This window comes from Melanotaenia boesemani, chromosome 22, assembly GCF_017639745.1.
Source record: "Melanotaenia boesemani isolate fMelBoe1 chromosome 22, fMelBoe1.pri, whole genome shotgun sequence".
NCBI lineage: Eukaryota > Metazoa > Chordata > Actinopteri > Atheriniformes > Melanotaeniidae > Melanotaenia > Melanotaenia boesemani.
Window position 1 is genome coordinate 3,090,850 of NC_055703.1, and position 21,436 is coordinate 3,112,285.

General features: G+C 40.0%; 1 protein-coding gene across 7 annotated transcripts in view; it reads left to right on the forward strand.

Moving 5' to 3' along the window:
* enah (ENAH actin regulator) overlaps nucleotides 1-21,436 on the forward strand; it is a 145,571-nt gene that overhangs the window by 118,314 nt on the left and 5,821 nt on the right. For all 7 annotated transcript variants that reach the window (XM_041975830.1, XM_041975829.1, XM_041975828.1 and 4 more), the window contains 7 exons: nucleotides 2,675-3,009; nucleotides 5,664-5,806; nucleotides 6,446-6,494; nucleotides 7,273-7,324; nucleotides 7,450-7,516; nucleotides 12,547-12,631; nucleotides 20,485-20,542. In XM_041975830.1, the coding sequence (XP_041831764.1) occupies nucleotides 2,675-3,009; nucleotides 5,664-5,806; nucleotides 6,446-6,494; nucleotides 7,273-7,324; nucleotides 7,450-7,516; nucleotides 12,547-12,631; nucleotides 20,485-20,542 (789 nt within the window). The remainder of the gene's footprint in view (nucleotides 1-2,674; nucleotides 3,010-5,663; nucleotides 5,807-6,445; nucleotides 6,495-7,272; nucleotides 7,325-7,449; nucleotides 7,517-12,546; nucleotides 12,632-20,484; nucleotides 20,543-21,436) is intronic.

Consider the following 21,436-nt stretch of genomic DNA (forward strand, 5'->3'; position numbering starts at 1 on the left):
CCAACAAGCCATTGTAATTTGTTTGTTTGTTTTTAACACCAATGACTGTGGGTATTATATTTTTAGTTAGGGATCATTTTGCCATTAGAGCTCCTATCTCTGCATAGTAAAGAATCCCTTTAAAAAATCCTGGATCCAGTTGGTGATCCAGATTTCTACCAAAATCACTAATAACTTGTTTCTTATTTTATTTCTGATATTTCCTGAAAATTTCATTATAATTTATTCATAATCTTTTTTAGTTATGTTGCCAACTGGTAGACACACAGACACGCTAATGCCGCCAAATACATGTGGTTAGCTGATAGCTACCTCAGCCTAGCTGACTAAGTTGCTTCTCTTCTGTTACTGATAATTTATATAATTGTTTTTATTATTTTTTCCCCCTGTCTTTTTTTTTGTCTTTCTTTTCTTTTTATTCCTGATCCCACCGGTTTATTCTAAGAAGCTGATGCCAACATTAATTTAGTTAAAATTGTGGAAGAATATTTCCAGGCGGAGAACCATTGTTAGGCACATTTGGCTACCACAGACACATGTCTTTAACCTTATTCAAATTCTTTAAGCTGAGCTGGACTTCATTCAGCAGTTTGACTCTGCAATTACCAGTACAAGATCCTGGTGAAAAATAAATGTCACTCTAGATGGAAATGAATGTTCTCATGTTGCATAAACTTATTGAAGAGACCTCTACAAGTGTGTGTGTGACTTTTTCTTGCAGCGAGGCAGTACAGTTGTGCAGTATAACCCCCAATTTACATTGGGTGCGTGTGCGCCGCGTTACTGCGCTGCAGCCTCCACAGCAATTCGCTGCTGTTTTAGTCAGGGGTTTGGTTCACACTGGGCACATCACAGTGCATGTCAGAAGTTCCAGAAGCGTCTTGCCGCAGCTCTCCGCTAAACATTCGCACAAAGTCTATTTTTGATGGAGCAAAAGCAGGCATCCAGAACTCGACAAACTCAGCTGTTCAGAAAGGAGCTGGATCCGCAAAATCATGAAATCACAGGAGAATTTGAGAATCTTGTGATTCTCCACTTCCAGGATAAACGCCTCATTGTTCATGATAGAAAAAAAAAAAACTACAACACACTGAGACACCCTGACCATTAATGATGTAATGTTTCCATGGTTCAGCTAGCACAAAGCTGCATGGGGGCTTTTATTTTGAAATTACCAGAAGCTGCTCCCACGTCTGATTTCCTGTCTGCCCCCATCTGAAATTATATTTGACATGTTCTGGATGCGTGTTCCGTTAAAAATAGATTCGGCGACAAGGCGGCTTCGAGATGACACACACCCCGGCGTGCCCAGTGTTAACCTAACCACTGACTAAAATGGCAGTGAATTGCTACAGAGGCCACGGTGCACGATGTTATGCCTGAACATGGTGTTTGTTATGGATATTCCATGACAAACACAGAAGTCCAACAACAAAACACCACTCAGACTCAAATCAGTGGAGCCGTTCTTCCCACTCAATCCCCTTCAGGTCTCATTATCATGCCCACATAAGCATTGAAATCCCCCAGCAGAATGAGGTAGTCCCCAGAAGGAATGCTCTCAAACACCCCATCCAAGGAGGGTACTCTGAACTGTTGTTTGGTGTATAAGCACAAACAACAGTCAGGACCCGTTCCCCCACCTGAAGTGGGAGGGAGGCTACCCTGTCGTCCACCGGGATAAACCCCAACATACAGGTGCCAAGTCAGGGGGCAATGAGTATGCCCACACCTGACCCATCATAGGGGTCTATTGAGCCACGCTTTGTCTGGTTCCACCACTAGAGACCTGTTTGCCATGGGTGACCCTACCAGGGGCATAAAGCCCCCCACAACATAAAGAATGCTATTGGAAGTAAATCAATAGTCATAAATATTGTTGATTTGAAAGTTCTGAATAGTTACGCAGTGAGGAAAAAGAATCCTATATATGCTAAAAAACAAACAAAAATAAAATGAGGATGAGAATGCATCAATGATTTTTTTATAATTGCATAGTTTGCCACGACCATTCAACACATTGCATAATGAATCAGCGGCTTGACTCTGACAGCAAACAATGCACACAGAAAATAAAAGGGAGACGGTGATCAACGTTCCAGACTCACTCACATTTAACTTGGTGTATAAGGGTCCTAATATCATGTTGTGTCAAACCTGCTGTCTTCACTCGTCTGTTGTTATGATTGTTTACATGCATCTCTATGTAAATGTACAAAAAACTTGTTTCTTTTTATAAGAAGTTTGCACAACATTTTTTGTAATAAATTATTATTATTGTTCACAGTGAACACTGTTGCTTTATGCACCCCAACCCCATCATTACTACTCAGTAACCCTGCATGTCAATGAATTAACATTAGTTACTGTGCAATGAGGCATGCTGTCCTGACTAATAACTCAAAACCACATTCAGTTTAATTTCAAAATAACTTTTTATTACTGTACAGCATGTTATAAATGTTATATTCTGGCTGAGATGTTGTTTCAAGGTGTCTATTAAACTTTATATGTGGTTGTTTAGATATATATTTATGGCCTGACTGCAGTTACAGATGAATCCAACTTTTTATCACATTTGAAAGTTTTCGTGAAAAAATTATTTAACTACTTCTTCTTATTTTTTTATTTTTTTTTCAATTGTGCCCCTCCCATAATTCCCTCCTCCTGGAAGATGTGGTGCAAAGCCCTGGTTTAAACAACCCCACCCCACCCCCACCTCCACCACTGCCACCTAACTCAACTGTGACATCTGCAACTGCTATCCATGCTGCCACCCCCATCATTCCTGCAGGCCACCCACCTCCTCCCCCACCTCCTCCACTCCCCCCTACACTGACTCCTGGCGGGACACCCCCTCCTCCACCAGTTCCACCTCCTCCTCTTGGAGTCCCACCACCACCCCCAGCTCCTCCCCTTCCCACTGGCCAGTTCTCTTCTGCGGAGGACCGCCCCCTCTCAGGCTTGGCTGCCGCACTTGCTGGAGCCAAGCTCCGCAAAGTGTCGCGGGTGAGTGCACATGTATGTCTTAACTTGTTTGTTTGTTGGTTTTTTTACTTATGTTGTCAAGCATGGTAGCAGCAGAATGATGGTCTGGCTGCTGTGTTGTGCCAAACAAATTTGCTTTGCCAAGGGGAAAAGGCTAGTTTTTGACTACCTTTTTTGTTTGTTTGCTTGTTTGTTTGTTTGTTTGTAATTATGAAATTTATGTAATCTTGCTGGATCTGACCGGAGGGGACAGAAAAAAAGAATAGTAAAGAGAAACACAATAGAGGATTTTCTACAACTTTTACAGGAAAACAAAGCTGACAATCATCAGGTGCTCCTAAAAAATAACCAAGACAACAACAATAAATTAATAAATAAATAAATAAAACATGTATCACAACAATCAAAGTACCAGAAACACACACAAAAACAACCTTAAAGTAGCTCTTAGTGTATAAGACACTGGACAACTGTCAGCATGCAGAGGATGAGGAATAAGGAGTGATCAGAGATGAGTGTGTTCGTGTAAATGCGACCACATCTCTACGGAGGCTAGAGACAGACTAGGGCAGCCCAAAAACCTGGGCAATCAGTAGCAATCCTGGAGCACGAACCCCAGCCAGAGCCCCCCTTGGCCACATGGCTCAGGCCCCAGCAGGCTAAGATCAGCAGCCACCTTCCTGCCTTCCAGGCACCGGCCATCCAGGGCAGCCAGAGTGCAGGGCCCAGGGCCCTAAGAGCCCAGACGTGGCCCCCCAAGGTAGAGGGCCCACACCACACCCAAGAGGACCAAGCCCCCCCAGATGATCATCCGGACATCCAGACTATAGGAGATATAGTCTGCAGACATGGGCGTTGCACCCATGGAGGATGTGTTTTTTTTTTTTAAATTTATAAACTTTTGTGCAAACATTGTACAGTCACTTTGTGTCACTGTGCCGGCAACTCTCTCCCAAGGGTGGCCCAAATGAGATTTATTATTATTGAAAATTAAGTGATTATCAAATGTTAAATTTGGAAAAACAAACAGCCAATGACATATTTCATTGTTGATGGAGACAACATGTAGAAGTGCATTACATGCTGTATTCACTGACACTTGGGACAGTTTGCATTTAGTTTACACTTGAAAACCATGCCTTTCTATGTAGATACACAGCCCTCTGATGGTGAAATTGGTATTTTGTCAATTTATTTCCCCCAAGCCACAGTTTTGGTTCCCACTGTGGGGTGTGAAAAGCTTGCTACAGCCCTGTCTGCAGACAAGAAAGAAATAAGGATTAATAATAATAATAATAATAATAAGTTCCTTTTTCTAGATTTTTAGTTTTCAGTGAAACATATTGACAAACAAAAAGTCATGAGACTGGAGCATCATGTGGAATCTCATCCAAAGACAGTCACTGAAACATTCATGTGCACACACCACATTCATGCATGATCTCACACACACAGTCGCCATCTGTCTCCTCTCATCTCCAGCTCAAATGGTCTTCTCATATCATGCTGACAATATCTGTCAAATGCACCATGGCTGCTTGTGTATACATGACAAAATTCACATATCCACCACAAATCTGACAAAAACAGCAGTCAATATATAAAATAAATAGCTAAGTGAAAAATATGTTCATTTAAAATGTATACTTTAATAAATAATCAAATTAATGAAAGAATAAATATATAAAAATAATGAAAGAAAGAAGCAAATACACATAAATGAATACAAATTCATTTAAATTAAAAAATAACTAAATAGATTAAATAAGCGAATGAATAAAAACAAAAATGGATTAAATTAATGAGTTTGGATTCATAAATAAAATAAATAAATTATTAAATCATTCAAAATAAAATAAACACATATTTATTCATTTTTTTATTGAAATAAGAAGCTAAATAAATGAAAATATTCTAACAAATTAATTTAACTAAATATAGAAATGTATTTATTTATTTATGCTAATTTGTTCTGTCCAGCATGGTGGCAGCAGAATGATGGTCTGGAGAGCTTTATGGGTAAAAGGCTCCCCATGATAATCAGATTATTTATGTATTTATTTATTTTGAATTATGGAATGTATGTAATCTTGCTGGTCCATAAATAAAGAAATAAATAAACCAAAGCATCTCTTAGTGCGGGGGTGTCCAGCTCCGGACCTCGAGGGCCACAATCCTGCAGGTTTTCTGTGTCCCTGCTCCAAAACTACCTGACTCAAATTACTGAGTCATTGTGCAAAACTTAATAGGCTGTTGGATCTATTTCATTTGAGTCAGGTGTGTTGAAGCAGGAAACATTGAAAACCTGCTGGACAGCGGCCCTCGAGGACCGACTTTGGACACCCCTGTCTTAGTGTATAAACCCAGTGGACACAGTGCTGTGTCAGCATGCAGAGGATGAGGAATGAGGAGGGATCAGAGATGAGTGAGATCCTGCAAATGTGACCATGCCTCTCCGGAGGCTAGTTGCAGACTAGGGCGGCCCAGAGACTCGGGCCTTCAGCAGCAACCCTGCAGCATGAACCCAAGCCCCCCCACCATGAAGACGACCCCAGATCCACCCAGAGGGCGGCAGAGGAAGGTCTCAGCCAGAGCCGTCTGGGGCCATGAGATATTGTTTAGTAATCAAACACAGTATGATCTATTTTTTAAATATCTCCTTCTTTGTTCTTCAGAGTGATGATGCAGGGGCTGCCCTGGCAGCAACAATATCGGGGGCTGTAGGAAACACAGGGGCTAAATCTGAGGCCAGGGGCAATGGGCCTCTGGCTGGAGGAGGAGGCCTTATGGAGGAGATGAGCGCCTTACTGGCCAGGAGGTAGAGACACACCACGTGTTGGCATTTAATCAAGAGTCACTTTCACACATGCTCTGCAGTCCAGACGCTCAGCACAGACTTTTCAGCAGTGGCTAGAACAGTTAACGGAAATATTTTGGAGCACTTGCTGCCACTGTGCCAGAGTTTGCTGTTTCTGTGGACTTGTATGGTACTTTCTACACACTTCCCACAACAGATGAAATGATGTGTACAGATAGATGCAAAACTCTTTTTAACACTTTAAGAAGCCTTATCTGATATTTAATATGCTGGAAAGAAAAAGCAACAAATTCCACAGTTGATATTGTCCCCACCCCCTCACTTCCACATTTCCAGCCACAGAAGCACATCTCCAGCAGAAAGCCCCCAGCTATGATGTAATTCTGTGAAAAGCAACTGCAGAGTTGTCCAGACTTTCTCGTAAAAATCTCTGATGTATGAAAATGGCTCAGCATCCCTAAAGCATGATGTCAGACCGGGTCAGACCAAAGATATTTTTGGTTTTTATATTAATCTTAATTTGTTATGAGTTATTTTTGCCAACACTAAAGTGTGTAAAAAGTTGAGGCTGAGGAGAAAAGTAATCAGCCTTTGTCTGAACTTTCATTCACCGGTGTGTCCTGGGCTTGTGTTTTGCAGGAGAAGAATAGCAGAGAAGGGGTCTTCACCTGAGCCTGACCAGAGATCAGTAAGTATCAAAGTCTTCTTCAATATCTGCTCTGATCATCAGTTTAACTTTCTCCTTGTTGCTGAAATGTACAAAATATCCCACATGTGGTGGTTTCCACAGCCAGTTCAAACTGTACATTCATGACATTCTGAAATGACTCATCAGTGTGACACAATGTTGTCCTACATTTCATCCACTGTCAGCAATCTGGTTTTGAGTTTCCGTGATGATATGTTAAAGCCAGCAGGAATTCTCCTTCATTCTCAGGGAGCATTCTTGACATCTTTTCTTTTAAGGGCATTTTAAAAACACTGCTTTATCAGCATTCACATCCCAATGTTTAGAGGGCATTAATACTCTGTAACTTAATTATTTCTAAGGTTTTTTTACAACTCCAGTCCAAAAAATTTGAATGCAGTGTAAAATGTAAATAAAAACAGGATGCAATTTGCAAATCTCATAAACCCATATTTTCTTTGCAATAGAACAACAACATATTAGATTTTGAAATTGAGACATTTTACCATTTCATTGAAAATGTTTAGCTCATTTTGAATTTTAAAAAGTTGTAACAGAGCTGGAAAAGGCTGGAAAAGTAATTGGTACAAAAAAAAAAAATAAAACTAGTGTGCATGAAACAAAACTCAAAACTGGATCCTTGTGATCCTCGGTTTTGTTCGATTGTTGTGTTTTGGGTTTGTGGGCTTTAGAAGGTTCCTCGAGCAACAGTCTGCTGCGTTTATAAATCATCAGTTGAGTGTGTTGAAACAATCTAATTTCCCTGTCTGTCTAACAGGAGGAGGGAGAGATAAATACTACCCCAAAAGTCTCAGCTTGTAGCACACCAGGTGAGTGTTGAAGGGGGGATTCCACTGGAGATTTAGGCAGTTTTATATCAGTGTTATAAAACATATAACAGTTATATACAAATTTGTGTTAACATCCTTTTCTTCTGTGTTTTGCTGCATTCCAGACATGCCCAGGAAGCCATGGGAAAGAACAAACGCCATGAATGGTAGCAAATCTCCAGTTATTGGAAGGTACAGTGTCCCTGTTAGTCTCTAAAGGGGTTCTTATTGGACCTTTTGGTTTTCTGGGATATTGTTGCTTACTAAAAACAAACACTCTTCTACATAGGCTCAAAATGTTTTAAAAACAATTAACAAAGAATAACTGTCAATAGCTGGTCTGAATGGACAGCAGTGATGCTGCTAAAATCCCCTACTCTCAGGTGCAGATACTATGTGAACATAAGAAATCCTTTTTCATCAGCTTGCTTGAGCATGATGCACATCTGGAGCTGCTCAGTGTGGTTATCATCACTAAAGCTTCAATCTCCTCATGCACTGATTGGATGTTCTTCAGATGCTCAAGTTACATACAGGTGCTATGACAGGTACAAAGGTCTGAGCAAGAGTAAAAAGTATAGTAATATCAAATTTAACCAATCAGATCAGGCTACGTTGTTTTTTGTTCTCCCCCTATTTAATTTTCAGCCTTTTGATTTGATGATTTCTTTGCAACCATTTTTGTGCCCAAATTTAGACACCGTTGATGTTGTCGTTTCCCGTTTTGCTAGATTCTGTGCATACGCCTTGCGTGGAGGTACAAACATTTTCTTGTCAAGGTTGGTTTTCATAAATCCCAAAAGTTGACTATATTTGGAGTACGCCGGTTTTTGTTCCTACGCCAGCTTGATAAAGAGGCCCCTGTGGATTTTTAACACATTGACAATAACATTTTCACAGCCGGCCCTCCATATATTCTGTCTCTAGTAGGAATACTGAACTTTGTAATTAAACATGGCACAAAAGCAAGGAAATTAGTGTTTAGTTGATTATTTCTTTACAGTAACAATCAATCTTCTGTTGGGAGGACTGTTTATTTCCATTCTTAAATGGAGCCCCATTTGTGAGGAAAATGCATTTGTGGAATGAGCAGCGGAGTTGAGTGTGTGGGTTGTCCCCATGGAAAACTTGCTAAATACTTTCTGCCAGTGTCACACAGTTTAATCTGCTGTTGACTCTTGTTTTAACCTTCTGATACCCCTGGTGTTGACAGTTAGGTCCCTGATTAGCAGCACTTGTGATTTTGGACCCTGCTACAGTGGCCAGTTGGAAAACTAGGGTCATATTGTGGAGAAGGTTATGCTGACTGCTGCACTGAAAGGGTAACAGCTTCTGGTGGAGACTGTGTTGGTGCCGGCCAATATCTCTCTCAGGAAAAACAAGGTTCGTCATCATTGGTGGAAATCTCAATGCAGAGAGATGTAGAGATGAGGTTCTGCAACCAGAACCCTTGAACCCTGTTCTCGGAGATGGAATCACCGGTCCCCACAGAGCACCTTTATCAGAGACTACCTCCAGATGATGGATGTTTATATAGCACATCGTTACAGCCAAAGCCTCCAAAGTGCTTTACACAAACCAATAAAATATATATGGATCACCTGCTTGGAGTCCTGACCTCAACCCCATTGAACACTTGTGGCATCATCATGGACATGATGTTGGTACTAGAGTGACCAATATAACCACTATGGTTGACTGATGAGAAATGCTGGTTGAAGAATGGGATGCCATCCCACAGCAGTGTGTGACCAACTGGTGACCAGAATGAGGAGGAGGTGCCAGGATGTTGGACTATATATGGTTCTACGTGATACTGAGGCTCCTATTTGGTAAATGAATGCTGTGAAATTGTCAGTATGTTTTGTTTCTTCAGACTTCAGTCTTTCAAGAATCAGCTCTTTGGCAGAGATGATTTGGCAAGTTTGAGAGCAACCCACATAATCCTCATCCCACAAATACTTTTCCCTTACAAATGTGTCTCTTTAAATGTAAAATAAACCGACTTTCCAAAAATATGAAATTTATTACCAAGAAACATTGTTAGAACAAAGAAATAATCCACCAAACACTAATTTCTTTACTTTTTGTGCTAGATGAAGGCATGGTGACAGATGTTTTAAAACACTAGAATATCCTACAACTAAAGAGAAATCCACTCATGTGTTTGCATGTACAGCTGTGTTTCCATTACCTGTAGAATTGTGCAAAACCCAAATCTCACATTAAAAACTGGAAATGGAAACAACTACATAAAAAAGAAAAAAAAACTCAAATATCACTAAAAAGTTTTTACACTCTCTTGAAGTGGTTTTTCTGACATGTGAATAATAAAAAAAAATATATTGCATAAGTGTAATGGAAAAACTTTTTTGCATTTACAAGTCACCAGATGTGACATAGGTGGTCACATGACCAGTTCATTTCAAGTAAAAATGGTATACAATACATAGAGACAGAGGAGTAGATGATTAAAGAGAAAAATATAACTGTTATCTTTCATATCAAACAACAGCAAAATACATTTTTACAAGGAATTAGAAATCTTCATCCTCCTCAAAGTGGTGTCTTAAGAGAACTTCAGCTTATGTGCTAAACCTTATTCAATGGAAATACCTGCAAATTGCAATTGCACTTTATTGAATTTTTAGAAATACTGCTTTTATTTTGCAAAAAAAAAAAAACTGTAATGGTAATCCAGCTTTTGTTATCATATTTTGCTATTTCACATTTTGACTCAAGACTAAGTTGTAATAGATGTGTAGAAAAAATGGTCCGAAAAGTCCAGTAGCCTGATTTTAAATACCTTTTTATCCATGACCCAGAGCCATCCCAGCTGGCTGGTGACGTACAGATAAATAAGTCATATTTAGTAAAGCCAGTGTCTCTGCTGCTCACACAGACGAGAGTCTCCGTGGAGAAATCCCATGGGAACAGATTCCTCCAACAGGTAGAGAGAAAAGGAGCTGGAGAGTTTGGGAAATCCTTTTCTGTGAACCAAACTTATTTTTTAATCCCAGTTGGCTGTGGTGGACATGGTTTGTTGATGAGGGAATGAATCCTGTGTTGTCTGTGTGTTCTCCAAATTTCCTGTCCTCCTGGGGTCGGCTCTGTTTTGTTTGTGGTTTGATATGTGCCATTTGGTCCTGCTGTGTTTCTCTAAGCCAATGTTTCTCCTGGTGATGGATTTCTAATGTCATCTAGTCACTGTGTTTGCATGCTTATGAGCCTGGGTTACTCAAAACACGTCTTTCCAAAAAACAGAAATCCATTTATGTGTGTTTTATACTGTACACCCGCACTATCATACATGGAAACACAGACATGAGTGTCCACCCAGTGCATAGTAGACTTGGCACGAAATTATCATTACAGAGCCAGAACAGATCCAGCCTGTTTTCATAGATAAGGCTGTATGTGCTAGTGTACGAGTGCATCAGAGAGAAGACCAGATGGTCTTTTTGATTCCATCTTTTAAGTAACTTTAATGTGTGGATCACAAAGACATGAGCGGAGAAATACTTGCCATAAATCGTCCTAAATATGACATGCTTTCAAAGTATGATTATATAATGACTAAATTTCCCTCTGTAAATAGTATAAGAGTTAAAAAAAACACTGATTGTCCAGAAGCTGCTCAAATTAATCACTTTCTCACCTCCACCAATAAACAGACTTTAAGGACTAGAAACATATTTTCTTTGTTTCTAGCTTCTTAATGACCTGCTGCTTATTTCATTTAACTTTCTTTATTCTCACCTTTCTGCCACACTTCTAAATGTTTGGCTGTTCTATCATCATGATTTCTATCATGCTTGATACCAACTGTGCTTTCCTCCAGTCATGTGGGGAAAACAAAAGGCACAATTCTACAAAGCTGTGCTGCTGCCTGCAATATTTAAGTTTTTAAAAGATAAATGATAAATGCAAAAAATATGTAAACCCTTTCGAATGCAATCTACCATCTTACCATTTTTATATCAAAATCACTTACTAAATGGTAAATGATCCACAAACCTTATGTAGGTAAAAGCACTCGGTAGTCCTGTTTCCACCAATCGGTCCAGGTTATTGGACGAGTCAATACAAATGTTTTCTTCCCCATTTCCACAGACAAAAACCGGGAAGGATCTGTCTGTCCACCTCTTGCTCCATCCTCCCAGATACTTATTTTCATCCTCTTGATGCAAAAGAGCCCCCACCCTTTTCTGCTTGCGATCCATGCTTTTATCTGGAGGGGTTAACTGCTGACTTGCTCTCTTCTGACCTGGCTGTGAACCACTTCAGTACATAATGGAGATCATGGCTAGAGAAGCCAACAGTGGAGATGCAGTCCTGAGGTTCCCAAACTTCACACTGTCCTCTCCCTGACTGTAAACAGGGTCGGTGTAAAGGAACAGCCTTGGTGGAGTCCATTATGCTGCATGAATTACCTCAGCTTTTTATACTGGGACCTAATCACCCCCAACAGAAACAGTGTTTTGTATTCTCACAGCACCAGAAACAACAATAAAGATCTCAGCTTTGATACTGCAAGAGAACCCTTAGGACCCCAGACCTGTGCTGGACCCATGCTTGAAAAGGACCAGGCTGCTCACATGGGGGCGGGTGGGCAGGGCAGACATGTAGATGGATAAATAGTTAGACTGAGCATTTGGGTGAGTGTAGGTCCCTTACTTTACATGCAAAAGTACAAACTTACCAGAAGAGCTGCAGAGGTAATGACGATGTGTTTTTGTTGTCTGAAGTTTCAAACATGGTTGAGAACCTTGTTTGCTTTCATGTGTGCTTCCATGCATGTCGGGCTGTGTGTCAAGCAGTTTTTGTACAGGATGTGGCTTCTAGCTACAGTTAACAGCTTAATATCTTTTGCTTTTACATTTTATACAAGAAATTTTCTGTCTTTTACAATGATACTAACAACAAACTTCAGGACACTGATCAAGTTGTTTTGACAGTCACAAAATGTACAAGCGAACTGCCTGCTGGCCATCTCTACAGTTTGCATTCTGTATTGATTCTGAAATATACTCAGTGGCAGTTTTAGTCATGTTTAAAACAACAGTAGGGAATGTATGTGTTATGTATGTGCTCTGTTACAAGGTAAACAGTTGGAACACTAATATAAATTCAGGTGTTGGTTTAAAGTGATTAAAGGAAGACCAAAACATGCATTTACAGCTCATTTATTAACTCTTTGTGTTCATTGTCTTTTTGGATAGACCTAAAGCCACTCCTACACCTACTTCATCCATAAGTGCCAACGGTGTGCCAATCGAAGCCGTTGATTATGACAAATTGAAACAGGTAAGTGAACATTTGGGATATTTTTAATACAGAGACTTGTTTGTTTCTTTTTCTTTGTTTTATCAATATACAACATGAAAAATGGGATGTATTCCAGCTTCATACAAGCAGAGTTTTATGTGTTGAACCATTATTTTCATTTCTGACCTCCAGCAGTTTGGAGCAGTGTTGTTTTTAGCAGGCACCTCAGTTTTAGTCTTAGTTTCAGTCATTAGGACGAAAATGTTTATTAGTTTTAGTCACATTTTGGTAATTTCTAAGTTTGATAGTTTTAGTCCAGTTTTATTGACGAAAACCCAAAAAGGTTTTGGTCAAATAAAATAAAAAAAAGTATTAGTTTTTACAAATTAATTTAGGTCAATAATACGTATTAAAAAGTGGAATCAAGGTTGACAGGTTATAAAAAGTAATTTATAAAAGAAGTTAACCTTAATGCTTTTACATAATAACCAGGTCCTTTACCAGACTGACAGCTTTAGCCGAGACTTTCCCATCAACAGGGATGAAAAGCTGCCGTGTTTTACTTACCTGCTGCTGGACAGAAACTTTTATTTCTATATTTCACCTTTTTTCATGAACTGATGCCCGACTTCATACAAACACGTCACACAAGAAAATAGCAGATCTATAAGTTTAACATACAGCAACACATTGTGAGCTTGTTGTTTGGTTATTTTCATCAATAATAACAAAATTAAAAGGAATGGTTTTAGACTTAGAAGGTTTCCAACCAACAGCAGATACTTTCTGATCTACTTAGGGTGATGCTTTACACAGAAAAAGTTCTAGCTGTAGAATCAATTACTCCTAAAAAGCAAAGAGCAACAACATCCTGACTTTGGTAACTGTGGCTTTATTTCTGAGAATTTTCTGAAGTGTAAAACTCCACCCTGAACACACACATGTCCAAAATATGAGCAAAGGATGAGGAACACATGCTCAACTTGACCTGGTCTGCCAGTGAAATTATGATGGATTATAGTTAAAATATGTCCATATATGTTTTCATCGCTTCCACCAAACCCCTTCGTCGACGCTGCCGCCATGATTCATCTATGAAAGAATAAACTGCTTGTCTGTGTGCTGAACATCAGGTGGTGGGCGTGGCCAAGGTGCAGCATGACTGACAGACTGCGTTCACAACAGGCAGAAATATCGTGTATTTTTAATGTCGGACAATCAGCCCTTGAAAATTTTCATCTTGTCAACGAAATCTCACAAACGTACCTTCATGTTTTGTCATCAGAGAGCCATTTTTAGCTCGTCGTGAAAAAAAAGTTTGTCAACAAAATAAATTCATCATCGTATCGTTGATGAAAACAACATGGTTGGATGGTTGAATGGTTGTTTGTCCCCTATGTGTTGACCCTGCGATGGACTGGTGACCTGTCCAGGTGTTCCTCACCTGTTAATGCTGGGATAGGCTCCAGTTTACCCGCGACTTTTAACAGACTAAGCGGTTCAGAGTGAATGAAAAATTATTAACTTTAAATTTCTTGAGAAAAATAAGTGCAGTTTAAACAGTTTTGCCTTGGATATGTCCATCCAATTTCTGTACCTTCTTATTCCAATACCATGTCCCTGCATTGAAATAATCCCAGCAGCTAATAGCGACTCGAGGTGGAGTACACCCTGGACAGGTCGCCAGTCTACTGCAGGCTTTGCTAATATTTTGAATTTAAACATAAAAAAATGCACCCTCAGTTGGACAAATTAGAAATTAAAGTTTAAAAAAAATGCTTTAATGTCATCTGTGTCAAATTTATCCCACGGGCCTGATTGGACTCTCCAACAGGCCGTTTTTGGCCCACAGGCCATACATTTGAAACCCCCCTTAGAACATCCACACTGGTTCCATAACTTGCATATCTCAGCTGCAGTTTGAGCTGCAGCCACTCATTTAGAGTATCAGCGTACAGCCATTTTTCACATGAAAGGTTAGCAAAATATGAGTGCAAAACATTTACAAGCTGCTGGCACCGCCCATCACTCCGCTCCACTTTCTAGAGGAGGCTTAAAAACCTCAGACTTTTAACTTCTTCACGGTCAAACAGCTGATTGTAGCGTAATGGAGGAAATAAACAGACAGGAACAGGACCTTCAGGACTTGGAGTTAGACTCCAAGCAAGAAGCTGGTCCTGAAGGAATTTGAGCATGAAGACTTCAATGTTGGTGAAAGGTCAGTCTGACATTTACTGATGTCTGTGTTTGTATCTAGTTCTTATATGACACCTGTTTTATTGCTTTGATTGTAGCTTAGTCTACATGCTACATTTTTTTATGTTATCGGGGATCAAACATACCTTCTTTTGGTACAGTTTAACACAATAAACGGTGGCATCATGAAGCTATAGTAAAACCAGTCAGTAAAGCTCAGCATGTTTTATTGAGTCGTATTGTTTAGCGTGTAGCTGCTTTATTAACAACACTAATGAACCTGAGACGTGACACCAGCTGTGAGAGTTTTAATGAGAAGCAGTGTGGAAGTGAAATGCTATGTAAACATGATGTAAACATATCTGACATTAGGTTGTAGCCGGGATCCCCAACTTCAGTCCTCAAGGCCCACTGTCCTGTAGACTTTCCATGTTTCCCTGCTTCAACACACCCGAATCAAAATAATGGTTCAATAGAAGACTTGTTCCAAGCTTGTTAGACATCCAGTCAGGTGTGTTGCAGCAGGTGAACATGTAATACCTGCAGGATAGTGGGCCTTTCTGACCAGGGTTGGGGATCACTGGGTTACAGGGTGACCAGACCTCCTCTTTTACCCGGACATGTTCTCTTTTTATTGTTTAGCTCTCAGAGACGTCTACATGAGGACGTGTGCTCACATTAACAATGCATGTGTAACAGTTATGATTGTTTTTAATTAATTGGCATGTATTAAAGTGATAACTTTAATGAAATGTAAAATATACTTCTTTAGTCATGAGAAAATAAGCCAGTAATGCACACGCATGTTCTCGCTTTCCATTGCATACAGTGGCTTACTAAAATATTCATACTCCTTTTACACACTTTGCCACAATACGACCACAACATTACATATATTTTATTGGAATTTTATGTGAAAGATAAACACAAAGTGGCACACAGTTGTGAAGTACAAAGAATATTATACAGGGTTTTACATTTTTTTAATAAATAAAAAAATGAAAAGTGCGGTGTGTAAAAGTAGCCCGCCTGAGCCAATACCTTGTGGAACCGCCTTTTGCTGTAATTACAGCTGCAAGTCTTTTGGAAAATGTTTCTACCAGCTTTGCACCTCTGTACTTCAACAGCTGAAGCTCAGTCAGATTAGATGGAGAACGTTTGTGAACAGCGGCAGATTGAGGACTGGACTGTGACTGGGCCTTTCTCACACATGAATGTTTTGTTTCAAACTCTTCCACTGCAGCGCTGGATTTATATTTAGGATCAATGTCCTGCTGGAAGGTGAACCTTCGCCCCAGTCTCAAGTCTTTTGCAGAACAGGTTTTCTTCCTGGATTGCCCTGTATTTGGCTCCATCCATCCTTCCATCAACTCTGACCATCTTCCGTGTCCGTTCCCCAGAACATGATGCTGCCACCCCCATGTTTAACAGTAGGGATGGTGTGTTCAGAGTGATGTGCAGTTCAGTTAGTTCTCCGCCACACATAGTGTTTTGCATTTAGGCCAGAAAGTTCAATTTTGGTCTCATCTGACCAGAGCACATTCCTCCACACATTTGCTGTGTCCCCCACATGGCTTCTGGCAAACTGCAAACAGGACTTCTTGTGGTTTTCTTTTAACAAAGACTTTCTTCTTGCCACACTTCATACAGGCCAGATTTGTGCAGCACATGACTAATAGTTGTCCTGTGGATGGATTCCCCCACATGAGCTGTGGATCTCTGTAGTTCGTCCAGAGTCACCATGGGACTCTTGGATGTATCCTTGATCAGTGCTCTCCCTGTTCGGCCTGTAAGTTTAGGTGGAAATGTAGGTACCATATCTCGGTAGGGTTGCAGTTGTGCCATGCTCTTTCCATTTCTAGATGGTGGATTGAACAGTGCTCTATAAGATGTTCAAAGGAAAAGGAAATCATTTTATGGCCTAAACCTGCTTTAACCTTCTCCACAGCTTTATCCCTGATCTGTCTGGTGTGTTTCTTGAACTTCATGATGCCGTTTGTTTCCACTTTTCTCTTAACAATCCTCTGAGTGTGTCACAGAACAGTTTCATTTGTACTGAAATTAGATTTCACACAGGTGGACTATATTCGACATTCAACATTCAATCATTCAGCAATCATTAAGCAACGTCTGAAGACAACTGGTTAGACTCAGAGCAAAGGGGGCTGAATACCTTTGCACACTGCACTTTTCAGTTTTTATTTATTTAAACAATGTTAAGCCATGTATAATATTCTTTGTACTCTACAATTGTTTGCCACTTTGTGTTGGTCTTTTACATAAAATTCCAATAAAATATATTTATGTTTGTGGTTGTGACGTGACAAAATGTGTAAAAGTTCAAGGAGTATGAATACTTTTGAAAGCCACTGTAGGTGCATTTATGGAAATGGTCTGAGGAGCCTGAAAATGTCCAACAGATACCACAGGTAGATGGATGGTGGGTGAATGTAGAAGCAATCATGGCATTATTTTTTTCTCAAAGTTCCCGGTCATTTACCAGTTCTATAAAGACTTATCAAGACTTTACCAGCTCCCAAACCAAGGAGGAGAAGGACCGGGTCTGATCCTAAAGCTGATCTGGTCTGAATTCAGCAGAAGGAGAAGGACCGGGTCTGATCCTAAGGCTGATCTGGTCTGGATCCAGTAGGAGGAGGTGGACCGGGTCTGATCCTGAAGCTGATCTAGTCTGGATCGAGTGTCTTTAAATGTCTATTCCTTACAGAATGTATTTATCATGTACAGATCAGATTCATGTCAGAGGATCAGAGCATCACTCTCTACGTACATGTTCTATCATTCATCACTTCAGTACAAATACAGAATATATTATAATTCCGTTTTAGATAAATTGTTCATCTTGTTAAACTATTTTTTTCTAACGGTGATAAAACACACGGCTGATTATTCAGAGCAAAGTTTTATTTTAAATGAAGCTGATTAGAAACAGAAATGTGTCATTTATCAACAGATCCAGCAACAGTCATAAAGAAATAAACTATTTCCTTAAATAAAACTTCAAGCAGCTATCTGTCTTCATTTCATCCCAGCAGAAGGAAGGATAGAACGAGATGGTAGGGATAGAAATGTGGATCATCAGTTACTAGTAAACAGTGTGAGACTTGAGCTGTTCCAGGTCTACAGGAGTGGTTCTGTCCTCCTACGTCCCGCTCTGGGTTTGCAGTTCCCTGATGCAGGAGGTGGATCCACCAGGTTCAGACCAGTCCTGGATTGAACCTGGACATGTTAATCACTTCCAGCTTGTCGATCAGACTGTGCTGGGAGATCATCACGGATCCAACATTCAGATCCACATAAAATAAATACTTACACACTGATCAGCTGGACATAACTTTCACCTGGAAAGGTTACACGTGGTTTTAGGTTCATTCTGACATCATACAAAAACCAGAATATCCTTAACTTTGAGTCGCGTTGAATAGAAAACTATTGCAGCAAAACAAGCCGTTAGTCCTGATGCAGCTTTAACACGTTCAAAAACAAAATCTGTATATATTTTTATCTGTGAAGTTGTAGAAATGCACGTTATTTATTACTTTTTTAAAGTGTCAGTAAAAGACTGTTAACTTACTGAAGGTTGGCTCCACTTTGCTCTTTATCGGCCTTTCTTGGACTTCAGGAAATGAGTTGTGTTAACCAGGTCTGCAGATGATGCTGCTGGTTGAAGACGACCGGATCAAATTGAAGAGTCAGACAAGAGAACATTTTCTCTTGTATTGGGACTGGAGTTAGCTTTCTTAATAAGCATATGTTTCCATCCTTTGTGAATTATTGTTGACTTAGTGATAAAATAGTTCAATCATGAAATGTAAGCTGGCAATTTTTCTGAATGCCCCTGTCTGTTTTTCCAACCCTTAGTACTGCTTTCTGTCCCTAGCTGCTCATACACCTCTGTGCTGACATTGCACAGAAACTTGAAAGTCTACACAAACGTCTATTTACGGCCATTAACAAAGGCAAAGGCTCTCTGAAAAGACTGTGCAGGCAGTAGCTGCACAGCAGCATCAATGCAACAGAAAGGCCTGTGGCACAATGCCACAGTTCAGCAAAGTACACACAATGCACATGGCATGTTTGCAGTGAGAAGCCGCACAGTTTATATGTTTCTATCACAGTTTGGGTTCTTTCTGAATCTTTTACTTTGTCCTGGATGCTAGTAGCACAGATAGAATATATAAAGAAGTTAATCATAAAAATGTTCATTATTCTGGACTGTTATTCTTTCAGGGTCCAGTATAGTTTTAGCTTAATCATTTAAATTTTTCTTGTCATTTGGACCATGTTAGTAATAATCTATGTTTTTAAACAAATGGTTTGGAAGACAGTAAATAATATCGGAACAATAGTCTAAATTTGAAACGGTAATGAGATAACAAGCATCTGCTTTTGGTATTACATAGCCAAACCAAGTGGTAGAGATGGCGCAGGCAGTTGAGCCGTGGGATGTGGGTAGGTGTGAGCAGCTCCTCCCACTGAGAATGAGGCTGTTGGATAAGTCAAGTCTTCCAAACTCCTGCCTATCTGTCAGTACAGCTGGTCATATTGGTAAGACTGGGAGACAGATGACACTTGGCAAAAATTTGTTGCAGTGCACACTGGTCATTGTCTCATGTGGTGAACTTTGGAAGCAGAAGATTAGGGTTTAAACTTCAGGTTCATAGTACTGTTGTACACTTCCTGACAGTTTGTTCATGTCTTGGTGTCGTTAAGTTGGTCTTTGGGTCTAATATGATGGGACCGGTTGTTCAAATGTAATCCGATCTGATTTCCATTATCGGATAGGATCAAATCTTAAAAATGGGTTGTTCAAAAGGGAAATCCAGATTCCTAAATCAGCTTGGATCACGTCTCCAACCGTCTCTACTTCCTGTTGTTCTTCACATGGCCGGCAGCCTTTATTGATCTACATGCTGGAAATCCGGATTTCGTGATCCTGAAAAACAGGATTCTGGATCAGGGTGATCCAATTCTATTTTGCTATGAACAACCGGGGTAAAAGTAAGCCAGATTACGTGATCCACCGTCCAGAAAAAATGGATTACGAAATCCGGATAGCTTTTATCCAGATTAGATTTTTTGAACTGGCCCAGGGGGATTTCCTTTGCAGGGATTAGCTGTTTTAGTAAACCAGACAAAGACTCTCTTTTGACCAGTTGGCAGAACCTTTACCTAACTAACCTTTATCTCTGAGCCTTGCGAGACCTGAGCTTTAGTTTGACTTGTCTTGGAGATGTAATTTTAAATTGAAAAATAAAATCTCTTCTGAAACCACCAAATAGCAGCAATAACATGGTCTGCCAGACCAGAGTCTGCTTCTTTGGTCCACATCAGAATGCGGTTGGTGTTCCCACTGCCCCAAATGAACCAGACTATTCGTGGAAGCTGACCACGGTTTGATTGAAGCAGAGCAAAATGCTGCAGTGTGAATGCGCCCCAAGTGTTCAACAGGTTCCAGTTACCCAGAATTTAGTATGACGGCACAGACAACCAAATAGGTGATGTCCTCGTATGAGGACACTAGGCCTCAGGAGGTAAAGCCCATTACTGACTGAGGGGAATTAAAGAGACCAAGAAATCTGCTTGTTAATGCAAGACTGGTTTTTCTCCTGAATGAGCTCTAATAAAATTTAATATGTGTATCTGAAATATGACTCTGTGTTTGGTTTTCTTTTTAGGACATTCTTGATGAAATGAGGAAGGAGCTGTCAAAACTAAAAGAAGAGCTTATTGATGGTAATTATCACTGAAACCACATCATCATTTTTAACCCCTTAACAAACAAACCGAGTTGTCAGATCTCTCCAGTATTGAATCTGAATTGTTTTCAAGTACTGATCTAAGTACACTGCATCAATCTTTTCCAGCAACAGGCTGTTGTTTTTCTTTTAGTTTTACACAAAGCTTCTGCATGACATGAGTCTTCCAGCACACACACTCCAGTCTGCCAGCAGTTTAATGCAGCATAGTTCCACACACACACCTGTCTCCTCTGATAACGAGGTCTTTTATTTCCCAGCCTTTGCCATCCTGTCACAAGGTGACAGGCTTGGTTTAAGTAGAAACCATGAGATTTATTAGCAAATTGAAATGAGCAAGACTGGAATTTCTTTGTGACTTACTGAGCCGAGCCATGTACACCAGAAGCTTGTACCGCCTGCATTTTAGGTTCTTGAAGGGTTTGTCAGTCAAAGCAGGTTCAGGTTATCCAAGGTGTCTTTTTGTTATTTGATCTATTAAACAATTCAGACACAGAAGTCAGTAAATTAGTTCTTGTATGGTCTTGTAACAATACTTGTTGGTAATAAATCTTATACTGTTGGAAAACCTGTTCATTTTAGCAGCAGGGCTGAATATGTGGGTTGTTGCTAAATCTCTTCTGTCAATGACAAACAGCTGATTCTGCTGTTGACTCTTGTTTGGTGTTGTTATTGGACTGAAGTCTGAAGAACAAGGCTTACTAGCATCCTAACATTTTCTTTTTTTAACAAACAGGAGCCTTGGTAGCATGTGAAGGGCCTATACACCGCCTGATTGGTGCCTGATTATGAACATCTGGGGTACCAGAAGCTCAAAACAAAGTCAATAGCAGAACCAGCTGTTTGGCATTGACAGAGAAAATTTAGCAAC